General features: G+C 38.7%; 1 protein-coding gene across 1 annotated transcript; it reads left to right on the top strand.

Moving 5' to 3' along the window:
- The first annotated feature begins 5,504 nt into the window (after window positions 1-5,504).
- LOC125356439 (prolyl-tRNA synthetase associated domain-containing protein 1) lies at window positions 5,505-7,244 on the top strand. Its single transcript, XM_048352917.1, has 3 exons — window positions 5,505-5,611; window positions 6,599-7,037; window positions 7,068-7,244. The coding sequence occupies exons 1-2, from the start codon at window positions 5,528-5,530 to the stop codon at window positions 7,022-7,024; spliced, it is 510 nt and encodes a 169-aa protein (XP_048208874.1). The 5' UTR covers window positions 5,505-5,527; the 3' UTR covers window positions 7,025-7,037; window positions 7,068-7,244.
- Window positions 7,245-13,141: the final 5,897 nt, after the last annotated feature.

Genomic DNA, 13,141 nt, shown 5'->3' with positions numbered 1-13,141 from the left:
CCGTCGGACCTCCGGTTCTGTCGGACTTCCGGTCCCGCTGGAAAGCGGTTCTTCCGGGAGTTGAGAATCCTCCCTGTCTGGGTCTGAACTGGAGATAATGGGCGGGGTGGTTCGGCTTGTGGCTTTTCCCCCGGTTCTGCTGCGGGTTGTAAAACGTGTCTGCAGGTCCCGTCCCTCCTTAGGAAGTAAATAACTTCCGGGAGGAAATGCGAGTTAGCTAAAGATCGCAGGCCTGAGCCACCGGCCCCCGGCCTGCCAGCACCGTTTTTTACGATCATTTTAGGAATCAACGGTAGCAAGTTTCTCAGATTGCCACTGATGAATTACGGTCAGGCTGCTGTATTGCCTAGACAGGGCTCAAACGCAAAAGCTCCGGTCTCCTGGAACCTGGGGCTGCAGCAAGAACGGACGGTTAGTTTCAGTATAAAATTTGTAGTCCTTGAGAAAAATAACGCATCGGTGTTTTATACACCCTTTCATAGTTGTATATCTTTACTAAACGATATCAGATATAAGTCAATCAAAAGAACTGTAGGAGTACAGAATATGCCACTTTGATGTAAGGATTACGTTGAGGTGAAAACGATTGAGGATGAACAGATTTGAGTTCGCTGTCCTTATTTGCGTAAAATCGGTATAAATTTCCCTCAGTGAAGGTGTGTTCAACCTGAGGAAACGTAGCCTAGGGAACCAGTGAGGCATGGCAAATGGCTGCCAGGCTTCCAGAAAATTAAACTTAAAGCTTGTTCATCTGCTTCCCTTAAGATTAAGGGAACAAAGTCATATTAGGGGAAATGACGTAAAATCAGTTTACAGCAAATACGGGAGATATCCCTTCATGTACTTTCCTTAATCTTAAGGTACCAGTCATTTAGAGGAAAATGAAACAGGATAATTTAAGGAAACAGGCCTGGTGAAGGCAACTCAGAAACATGGTATTTAGAAACACAGAAGTGCCATCTTTGCTTCAAAGAGAGACAATAGGATGTATTCCTTCCTGAGAAAATTGCTTCCCCCAAACTTAACCTCCTACCCAAAATGGAAATAACTGGGCACCTCCCTTATCTCAACGATAAGAATCTATTTTATGGCAGGATGCATTCTTACCCAGAAACTCAGAAAGCAACACCAAGTGTGATTAAAACAAAGACAAAATACCTATCTTAGCATAGTTTTGAAGCCAGACCCCTTGCCTTACCATATAAATACCCCAACAGCCAAGGAGTTTGCTGCCTGGGCTGGCTTTGAACTGTGATTCTCAGCTCTCAGTCTCCCGAATAGCTAAGATTACAAGCATGAGCCACCAGCTCCCAGCTTCTTCTGATAATTTTTTTTAGTTTAATTCATATGCCTTCATGATTGAACCCAAGAGCATAGAGGGAATTTTTTTTTTCTCCCTAACACTTTATACATTTCTGGAGAATCAGGTAATTCTGGAGGATTTTTGAGAATACGTAAAATAGGTAAGATGTTTATATTTAAAAAGAGTTATGGCCATGTTTATAACATGGAAAATTTGGAAATGATTTACATTTAAATCATTAGAAATGGGACATTTCCAAATTTTGAGTTGAATACATAAATGGAACACCATACAGTTAGGTAGATTTTTATTGAAAAACCTCTGAGGTAGAAAAAAAATCATGGAATGAGAGAAAAACTGGGAGAAAGTGAAGGAACGGTGACATTCTCTAAAAAGAAATGTAATCTTTACCTGACTTATGTAACTGTAACCCTTCTGTGCATCACCTTTATAATAACAATAAAAAGGAAAGCAGATATATAATTGTTTTGATTAGATAAAATGAGGAATATGCATCATTATAGAAAGTATATACCCTATGTGTGATGTGAATTTGTATGTACTTATGATATAATCTTTTCCTGGTTTTTTTTTTTTTTGGTCGGTCCTGGGGCTTGAACTCAGGGCCCGGGGACTGTCACTGAGCTCTTTTTGCTCAAGGCTAGAGCTGTCTCACTTTGAGCCACAGCTCTACTTCCGTTTTTCTGGTGGTTACTTGGAGATAAGAGTTGTGCGGACTTTGCTGCCCAGGTTGGCCTTGAACTGTTATCTTCAGATCTCAGCCTCCTGAGTAGCTAGGATTGATTCCAGGCGTGAGGCACCAGCACCTAGCTTCTTCTTGGAATCTTTATGTATGATATGTAATTGTTCTGGTTCTAGTTCTGATACTGAGGCTTAAACTCAGGTCTTGTCATGTGTGTGCGCGTGTGTGCGCGCACGCGCCATCATGGAGCTTGAACTCAAGGCCTTGACACTGTCCCTGAACTTTTTTTGCTAGTGTTCTATCACTTGAGCTACAGCTCCATATCTGGCTTTTTCTCAGTAGTTTATTGGAGATAAGAGGATCACAGACTTTCCTGCCTGGTCTGGCTTCAAACTGTAATCCCCAGATCTCGGCCTCCTGAGTGTGATTCCTCGTAATCTGGTGGTCTTCTCGTTCTTCATTAACTTCTTTGTTCGTAGTTGGCACTCTACCTCTGAGCCATGCCGTCAGACCTTATAAAAATGTACTTTTACAGAATATCACAAGCCAGGATATTGTAAAGACACTTGCACATTCATGTTCATTGCAGCACTATTTACAATAGCCAACTTATAATAACACAGATGAGTGAACCCAAAAAATGTGGTACATACACACTATGGAATTTTACACAGACATTAGAAATTTGTAGAGAAATGTAACAAATCATTTTAAATGAGGTAAGCCAAGGTCCAAAACACAAACAGTACATGTTTTCTCTTATACAGGACTCTAGGCATTCACACACAATGAGACCAAAGGAAGGTACACAAAGCTGAAATGCCTATGTGCACCTGGTCATACAGAATATATTTATCAAAATGAACTCCAGGAAGTGGAAATAAAGGTGTTTATTTTCTTTGTTACCATTATTGTTTTCTTTTTGTATTATTTGTTCATTTATCTGGCTTTGGGATGTTAGGGAGAGGCACAAAGGGTGAACAAATACAGCAGTGGTACTCAGTAGATACATGTTGAAAATGAACTATACAGGTTGTGGGTGGGGATGGGAAAAAAGAACTGGGAGAGAGTCAGAGAAAGGGTGACATTGTCCAAGAGGTATACTTTTTACCTGACTTATGTAACTGTGACCCCTCTGTACATCATCTTTATAATAATAAAAAATTTAAAAGAAAACCATTGTAAATGTATTTTTTATACTTTTAAAAGAATGATTAACGGCATTTATTTAAAGATCAAATTTATACAACTTGTTAAAAACCATTAGGCAATAATTGTATATTCAGGAAAAAAGCTACTTTATATTTTGAGCAAAAACTAAATATGAGTTTGTTTCTGAATGACTTGATTTTTTGTTCTTACATTACACCTAATATATTAGAAATATTAATATTTATACAAACTAGCATTTACCATAGCTGTTAAGCAGGACTAAAGGCATAATATGTGATTTCTGGTCTCAAGTTTGTTTCTTTTAAAATTTATGTAAGTAAAAGACAGGCATGCAGGAATCCTAACACTTGCTGGGGCAGGAAGATTGGGAGTTCAAGGCCATCCTGGGCTATGTAGTAAGACTCAAGAAACAAACAAGCCTTATGTAAATATATTACACTTCCAAGTAAATTTAATGCAACACAATTACAGGGAATTTTTCTTGGCTATTAAGACTAGAACAAGAATGCGAAAGTAGTTTCTATAAACCTAATCCATCCAAACTAATTATTCTGAAAAGCTAGATGTAAAGAAAATATCCTTACTCTACGTGCACAGTAGTACGGAGGAGGGAATCTGTTATACTGTAGTACATGTGTATATTAGTGTTCTGGGTTGCTATGAAAACCAATTGTGGAGTACATAATACTGAGCATAAGGCTCCATCAATATAGTGGGGTAGGATTCCCTAGGCCTGGAAAGGTGCAGACTGGTTTACAGAACACCTCAGAGCCAGTCCTGCAGTCATTGTTCCTTCAAAGAATCAGTCATTGTCTGTTTACTGCACAGCCTGGTGCTCATAGGAGAGTCTTCTGTAAAAAGTTGCTGGTCCAAAGTAAAGTTTCCTTATTACCATTCGATTTCAAGCAAGGGCTGAAGAAAGAAAGCAACACTTCTTTTATGCTTAACCTAATTGTCTTCCAAAGTTTTCCTTACTTTGTAGGAAGTCAAGTTTTACCAGGCAAGGAGACAATCAATGCATCTATCAATGCACGATTTAATGTTGGAGGTAATTCTATCTAAGTTGTCTAGTTAATTAACTTTTTTCCCCACTGGAACTTTCTTGACATTTGAAGTCTTTGTGCAGGATTGGTGTACATTTTATTTGTTTTAATCTTATAGGTTGGCCATTTTCTGATTTTTTTCTCAAATATTTTCCTCTCTTTGGGTATAAAAATAACAATCAATATGGAGTTTTCAGAATATAGAAAATATAAAAAAATTAAATTCCTTTAAAAAGTAAAGACCTATCCACTGGAGATAACTGTCTCAACTAATATGTATGCAGCGCATGAGGGCCAATTTCCACCGCTAGTACACAGGCAGACAGCTATGTCCCCGTTGATCTCTACAGGCCTCAAGCACCTTGTTTCAGCGCCCTTGCTTGTTTTGCTTTCTCCTATCTTCCTCTGTATGGAATGCTCTCTTCTCTATCTTAATTTTCACTCCCATTTTAGATCTCAGCCCCTGAGTAGCTAGGATTGCAGGCATGAGGCACTGGCGCCCGTCTCAGAGTCATGGTCTTTATCACACTTCCTCACACTTCAGCCAGTCCCTGTAGGCTTTGCCAGTGCCGTGCCAATCAATGGACTCCACTCTACCGACAGCAAGTTCATATATTGCTACTCACTGGAGGAAGATACTGCCCCAAAGGCACTGTTGGCCACCTCTATCCATCCCCTTACCCTACCTTGGGCCTCACTCTGCTGACTGAGGAAGCTCAAGATTTCCTCCTACTGCCAGCTGTTTTCCCCTCTGTTACCAAAGGAACTACTTTCTATGATCTGTTTTGAGATCAGTCTTCTATGATTCTTTAGAAATATACTTCCTTGTGGAGTATGGTTAGGGAAAGAAGATGCTAATACGAATTAGTTTTTGAAAACTAGCTCACTGTGCTATACAGCTATCTGTATTTAAAGCAAAATTGGAGTCATATTGTCTCCATTTACTAAACAGTGGGCACGACTATACCCTTAAGCACTGGCAAGATGACTGAGAAGCTGGAATAACAATAAGGATCTCAGTTTATTTAACATAGTTTTTTATGGTTAGACAGTCTGGTCTTGGCAAGTGAAAAAAGTTATAAATCACAAATTAAGGTTGGAAATCCTTAGAACGGCGAGGAGGTCTGCCATTTCCAGCTGCTCTGTGCCTCGTGGCTTTGAGCGCGAGGCCCGCGGGCGCCCAGCACCTGGGGAGGGCAGCAAGGCGGCTCTGGGAACGCACACGCCAGGGGTGCGGCGCCCGACCGGGCCAGGCGCAGCGCCTGCCCGTCCCCGGCTTCCGGTTCCGGTCGGCGTGGCGGTGGCATGGCGGGCACCGAGTTACGGGCGGCGCTGGAGCAGCGGCTTGGCGCTCTCGCCATCCCCACAGAGGTCGTGGAGCATCCCGAGGTGAGGCTGTCGCCTTAGGGGTGACGGCTGCGCCGGCTGGCAGGGGCGCCACAGTCACCAGGATCCCAGGCGGAAACGTCGCTGCCAGAAGGGACTGTGGCCGTGGAGACATTGATTCGGACTGAGGTTGGGGGGGGGGGGGGGAGAATATTCAGTTTTTCTCTCGGAGTGATTTGGTCACATACTCAATGAGGCGGCAGTACCACAGGTGGAGAACTGGGGTGTCACAGCTGTGTGGGGTGTGCGTTTAAGCACACACCGTGTTTGGACGTTACTACGCGGAAGCTTGTGGGCGCAGCTGCGATGTTCTCGGCCCCGTAGGTGCTGCCGGACGCGGGGTTTGAAGGTTTGGTATTTTCCTACCGTGATCGGTATAATCACAAAGGTGACATGCAGAAATCACTCTCCCTACCCCACCCCCCCTTACCAAAATGCACATCGCTGTGTCTTCTTAAGCAAAATTTAGTATGTTTCAAAGATTTCTATGCAAGCACACATTTAGCTTTCCTCACCTTTACAAGTATAACATCAAATTTTTCCTTTTTTTTATTGCTGATATTTTTTTTTTTTTGGTAGTACTGGTGTTTGAACTCGAGGCCTCACTGTTGCATTATTCCAGGTTTTGTCTTCTCACCCTCATTGTGGTTACGAATTTGTGGAGTGGAGGTTGCCATACGGTTTGAATTACTGGAAAACCATAGGAATCTGGACTGTATGCTTTTAGCATTAAAAGTTGAGAATTTAATAGTTAATATTTTCCAGTAATGTGACGGCTTGGTCTGCACCTTGCAATAAAAAGCTGGACTGAAAGAAACAGGGCAGTTTTTTTCTGTATTTAGTAATGGTCTATAAAGTTATCTCTGCCATTTAAGTTCAGAGCAATAAGTATGCCATCATCTTTCTGTGTTCATCTAGCAAACAAAATACAAGTGTGTGGATTGTATATTGTTACACTGCTTCTAAACTCATTTTGTGATATTTTTATAGGTGTTTACAGTTGAAGAAATGATGCCTCACATCCAACATTTGAAAGGAGCTCATAGTAAGAACTTATTTCTTAAAGACAAAAAGAAAAAAAGCTATTGGCTGGTGACAGTTCTTCATGATAGACAAATTAATTTAAATGATCTTTCCAAGCAGTTAGGTGTTGGGAGTGGAAATCTGCGGTTTGCTGATGAAACAGCTATGCTAGAAAAACTAAAAGTTGGTCAAGGCTGTGCCACACCCCTGGCACTCTTCTGTGATGATGGAGATGTGAAATTTGTTCTGGATTCTGCTTTTCTGGAAGGTGGACATGAAAAGGTGTACTTTCACCCAATGACTAACAATGCAACCATGGGACTGAGCCCTGAAGACTTTCTCACATTTGTGAAGACAACAGGACATGATCCCATAATATTGAACTTTGATTAACTTTTTGGGTTAATGTTTAAAATAAGTTTAGTAGCTGGGTGCTGGTGGTTCACATGTGTAATCCTAAGACAGCCTGGGTATGATAGTCCATGAGATTCTTCAATAAATTTCTCCCCCAGAAAGCTGAACAAAGAGCTGTTGCTCAAATGAGAGAGTACTAGTAGCTTTGACCACAAAAGTTCAGGGACAGTGCCCATGCCCCAATTTCAAGCCCCAGGACTGGCACACACACAAAAATGTATTTCTGAAAGCTGCTTTTTTCTTTTATAATAATTTTTTAAAAGTACTAAAAGCAATAAAAAATAATACCCTTAATTTGTGGACTCTCATTTTAGAAGAGATTTTTCATCTTAACAGCTTTCTTAAAAATGATGTGTCAGGGTAGTTTTACATATCAGAAATGTAGTCCCCCATCTCCCTTGATGACAACTACTCATTATAGAAATGCAAGCTGCTTGCTGGTGGCTCATGCCTGTAATCCTAGCTACTCAGGATGCTGGGGATTGTGTTTAAAGCCAGCCTAAGCAAGGAAGTCTCTGAGACTTTATCTCCAATTCAGCACCAAAAAAGCTGGAAGTAGAGCTGTGGTTCAAGTGGTAGAGTACTAGACTTGAGAAAAAAAAAAAGTTCAGAGACATCACCCAGGTTCTGAGTTCAAGCCTCAGCACCATCACAAAAATTAGGAATACTTTAAGATTAACTAACTTACATCTTAAGAATGTTTATTGTATTTGAAAGGAAACAAATGACAAAACTAATGTATAAAATTAAGCTTGTAGAATATACAATAAAGAAAAAACCCAAAAGAATAAATATAACAAATTGTTGATAGTGATTATTTTTAGAAAATGGAAATTAAGGAATAAAAATTGCCCAGGAAGATAATGAAATTAGTCAAGGGTAAGAACTTTCTGTGGTTGTGTGTTTGCTTTCAAACCAGTGATTATTTCTCTGCAAAAAATAATATTTTCTTTTTTGCCAGTCCTGGGGCTTGGACTCACTGTCCCTGGCTTCTTTTTGCTCAAAGCTAGCATTCTACGGCTTAAGCCACAGCACCACTTCTGGCTTTTTCTATTTATGTGGTGCTAAGGAATTGAACCCAGGGCTTCATGCATGCTCGGCAAGTACTATACCACTAAGCCACATTCCCAGCCCACAAAAATAATTTCTATAAAAAATAATTTTGATCTAGAAAAGGTAGGGGGTGGAAAATGTGACAGATTGCCATACTATTATGATTACATCTTAAACTCAGTAGCAAAATATGTACTATTAAAATAGTTTTTAGTGTGTTCAGAGGTTAAGAATGTGAAGTTCATTTTTTTATTCCACAGTTTACAGTCCTATTTCTAAAATAGTTCTCCCTTTAATTATGACACTTGAAACTATTAAAGCCTAGGAAAATGTAGAGACAGTTGTAATACAGAAGAAAAACATGAAGAATAGAAATCTGACAGGTTTTTTTCACCTTAGGTTCAAACAAAAGCCTTCAGTAGTTGATGAACCAACATAGGTTACACTACAAAAATTACTCTTCTGGCCAGGGGCTGGTGGCTAGCGTCTGTAATCCTAGATCTGAGGATCATGGTTGGAAGCCAACTAGGGCAGAGTCTAAGTCTTATTATCTCCATTTAACCACCAAAGAAAAAAGAGAAGGTGTGGCTCAAGTGGTAGAATGCTAGCCTTAAGCACAAAAGCTCAGGGACTGCCCAGGCTCTGAGTTTAAACCCCAGGATCTGCATAGGAAGAAAAATACTTTCCTGGTCATTAAATACTGTTTTTTTCCTCCTTCACTCTCCCCCTTTAGTGGTACTGGTATTTGAGCTCAGTGCTTTGAGCTAGTTCAGCTGGCACTCTACCACTAGAGCCATACCTCCAGCCCAGCTTTTTTTTTTTTGCCAGTCCTGGGGTTTGAACTCAGGGCCTGAGCACTGTCCCTGGCTTCTTTTTGCTCTAGCAGCACTCTATCAGTTGAGCCACAGCGCCACTTGTGGCTTTTTCTATGTATGTGGTGCTGAGGAATCAAACCCAGGGCTTCATGTATATGAGGCAAGCACTCTACTATCTCTTGGCCACATTCCCAGCCTTGGCCCAGCTTTTTTTGAGATGAGTCTGGTGGACTTTTCTGCTTGGACTGGCTTTAAACCAGGATCCTCCAAGTCTCAGCTTGGAAGATTTTCAAATAGGGTATCTTTTCCTTTTGAGCCTTCAAAAAGCGTGGAAAAGATGTCCATGTCCTATTGGATGGTAAAGTAGATTATATGTTCAGTGTTTAAGGCAGTTTTAGGTTGCCATGCACATAAAACGAAGGAATAGTGTAATTGGTCTGATATATGAAAATAGGCTGAGAAAGACTGGGTCCATACAGTCTGTAAGTGAAAAATGAAAAACTTTTCTAACGTCTCATTGGTTTTGCTTCTAGAAGTTTCAGTTACATGTGCTCAACTAATCCAGGAAATTCCAAGAACAAAAATTCATACATTTTAAGTTGCTGTTCTTAATGTGAGATTTCATACATCACTGAATTTTGTTATTACTCATTTAGCATTATTGGTTATCATACTGATTGATAGTATCAACTATGGTGATAGCAAGTGGTGTCCAAATAACCTAATATCACGTCACATTTCCCAGTCACTGACCTCACCTGCCTCCCTTCATTTCATGTAGGTATTTTATCTTGTTTCACAAGGGTAAAAAAAAGTACAGCTTGGTATGGGGGGGGTGGGGGGGGGCTCATGCCTGTAATCCTAACTACTCAGGAGGCTGAGATCTGAGGATAGCAGTTCAAAGCTAGCCTGGGCAGGAAAATCCATGAGACTTATTTCTGGTAACTACCAATATGGCCAGAAGTGTTGTTGTGCCTCAAGTGGTAGAGTGCAACAGCCTTGAACATAAAGTTCAGAGATGGCACCCAGGTCCTAAGTTCAAACCCCAGGACTGACAATAAAAACACCCACAAGAGTACAATACAATAATACAGGTATATTTGAAAAAGATCATATTCATTTTTTTATTACACTAGTTATAATGGTTTTATCACTAGTTACTATTGTCAATTTCTTACTGGACCTGTTTAATAAGTTATTTTAGGAATATATGATACGAAAATGCTGTTCATATAGAACTTAGTATTTGTGGTTGAAATTCAGGTATCCACTAAGAGTCTTGGTAAACAGCCCTCAGATAAGTTGGACTATCTGTAGATTGTGTTTAAACCTATATTGGGACAGACAGAATACTAATCTTTATCCCCAAACTTGTTAGCACTCATCCTCAAATAATTAGGACCAAAGTAATCTATATAAAAATCATGGGCTGTGTCTGAAACTGTTCTCTAAGGCTAAGAATAGCATTTGGATAAGATATAACTTTTAAATAATTACTAGTCACTTGTTATAAATATTACCTGTTTTATTTCTTTTTATATAAGAAAAGTGAATGTTAGCCCATAATCCGAACTAATTTTTTAAGAAACAAAATTAAAAAACTAAAAAGACAACAACAATGGTGCCTCTTGTCATGAGTTGTAATCCTATGACTAATATGTTAGGTATTGGCAAGTAATAAAACATTTTGGCATTCAAATACTTCATTAGCATTAGTTTTAAAGGAAATGTTACAGCTTTTGTATTACTTGATTTGGTTTTTAATAACAATTATAAGTACAACAGCAAACACTGAAGAAACCCCTTAGAAGGAAAAGACAATTTAAAATCAGGTTTCGTTAAAAGGTGTTATAAGTGCAACATTATCCATTAAGCATTCCTTTTAAGGCATTTTCATTGTCCAAATAACTCAACATTTACATCACGGTTTATATTATAAAATGGGCTCCTTTTGTATTACTCATTCAAGGCTTTAAAAAAAGAATACATTTCAGGACTAAGCTGAAAAGAAAAAGACAAGTTTACCACTTTTCTCATAAAAAAGTAAATACAAGTAATTTAACATACATTATTATTTCCCATTATAATTCTAGATTTGGTACAGTATTGTTTTCACTTCTTGACAGAAACTTAAGACAGTAGAGGCTGTAGTACTTCATTTGTGAGGTGGCTACAATTCTGTAATGTGCACAGTGATTTTTAAATAGGCTTTTGCCATGACTTGCATGAAAGGTGCTACATATAAACTTGTGAATTCTTTGGTAACCACCCATTCAAAAACTTGGACCCAAATACTTCCTGGTCAGATCTGAAGCACATTAGAGCTCTGGGCTGAAACTATTACCCTGTGTATTGAATTTCTTTTCAGTTTCCTTGGCGATTTAGGCATTGTCTTAGAATAGAGCCAGATTAAAAGCATGTTATGGAAATGGCCCTGACAAGTTTCCAGCTAGCCTTATATTTTGTTTTATAGAAGGTTAAAGGACCAGAGTGGCTTCTTACAAGCTTTTACATATAGTCATTAGGGGTGGGGAACATCTGACCTAAGGGCCTTAGAAGGGCCTCAAGATCATTTGGTACTTGATGGGACACACATGCATGTTTCTGGTGTGCTTCTCATCAGCTGCCCTTGACTGTCTACTTGTATTGATAATTTTGTATGACCTTTAAACAATGTTATAAATATCCAAATGGCTCTTGGCTCTGAGTCCTTTCTTGAAATGGTATAAAAAGATAAGGAATATAATTGAGTATACTTGCATGTTTTAGTCACGAGTTTTTTGCTGGTTGTATCTGTCTTCTCAGGGTCAGCCTACTTCAATTTAGTACTTTACAGCCTGTCATTCATTATTTTCCTTTCAAACAGTAGCGTGTTGGCCAACTCACAAGTGTTCTGTTTTAGGATATTAGTATTGTGGAGAGGTCAAACTGCTATCATTCACTCTCACTGGGTCACCTCACACTCATTAAGTTTCAACTTTCAGCAATTGTCCTGGGATATGTCCTTGTGCAAATTTGATGCTAGTTAATATAAATCTAAGTTACCCATTTTATTTAGCTAAAATGTAATTCTACATTTACTTTCAACTTACATAATTCAAAATTAATTTACAGTTTTTACATGAAAGTGTCTCTAGGCTGCCATAATACCCATTTACCAATTCTGTACTTGGATCCAGGGAGTCATGATGGAGAGAGGTATTTCACAGTCTAGAGAATACATTTTAAATATTTTGCCGTGCAACATTTGTATTGCAGTATGAATGCTTTGTATTTACATTTACATAGCACCTTTCATCCAAGAGTTTCAAAGTGATCTTACAGTATTATTTGCTGGCAAAACCTATGTTGATGGTGGCACTGAGTTAAAATAAATCCAAGCTATCTTTCCATATAAATTTCTGAACAACTAAACATGCTGTCTCTTTTTTACTCATGGCCCTTCCAAAGGACTAAACACAACATTGCTACTGGCCTACCACTTACCAAAAGTAGAGACAGAGTTAGACAGATAGGGAAGAGAGAGGCTTTTCTCATGGTTACTGGGTTAGTGATGATATACATAGTTCATAAACAACATTATGGAACATGGAATTATTCCAAAAAGTTCTTTAGAGCTGGTAGTGAGAGCCTAAGAAGTGTACTGCTAAAATTAAAAAGTCAGTATCTTCTAATTTCAGAAGATTATTCTGATATTTTTATGTTAATGAACTTTTATCAATGCACTGTATTTTATTTCATAAGAAAATAAAACTGTGATATAAAATTGGAGCTACTAAAAATTGATGTTTCCCTGGGTTAACTAAACCTATTTTTGTGCTTCTTCCAAATGTTCAAGGTAACAAACATACAAATATTTCAAAAGTACCAATAACAGTTATCAACTTTAATGTAATATTATAAAGGACAAAGCAAAATTCTTATTAATAAATGATAACCTTAATAATAAATGAGTTCTTGGCAAAATGCAGATAATAAATTATTTACATTATTTTTTTGCCACAAGAAAAACTTCTTAAGCAATAATCAGCTCTCAAGTTAAAAAAACACACACATACATAACCCAACAGCAAAGAAGTGAAATGAGCTACAACAACAGTTTTATCTTGGGAATGCTTTGCTGGAAAACCATCCTAAAAGGTTTTAGAAAAACTTTATTTTGGGATCCATGTATGAATGTTAAGGGTAGTAGAATGGGAATATGGAAAAATAATGTAACTTCCGTTTT

The sequence above is a fragment of the Perognathus longimembris genome, chromosome 8 (assembly GCF_023159225.1).
Source record: "Perognathus longimembris pacificus isolate PPM17 chromosome 8, ASM2315922v1, whole genome shotgun sequence".
In the NCBI taxonomy this organism is placed as follows: Eukaryota; Metazoa; Chordata; class Mammalia; order Rodentia; family Heteromyidae; genus Perognathus; species Perognathus longimembris.
This window is presented reverse-complemented; position numbering and strand designations above follow the sequence as displayed.

What these genes read in the sequence shown, in the direction of transcription:
- LOC125356439 (XM_048352917.1), top strand. Translation starts at nt 5,528, where the DNA reads ATGGCGGGCACCGAGTTACGGGCGGCGCTGGAGCAGCGGCTTGGCGCT. An exon ending in AGGTCGTGGAGCATCCCGAG is followed by an intron (nt 5,612 to 6,598) that starts GTGAGGCTGTCG and finishes ATATTTTTATAG; the next exon opens with GTGTTTACAGTTGAAGAAAT.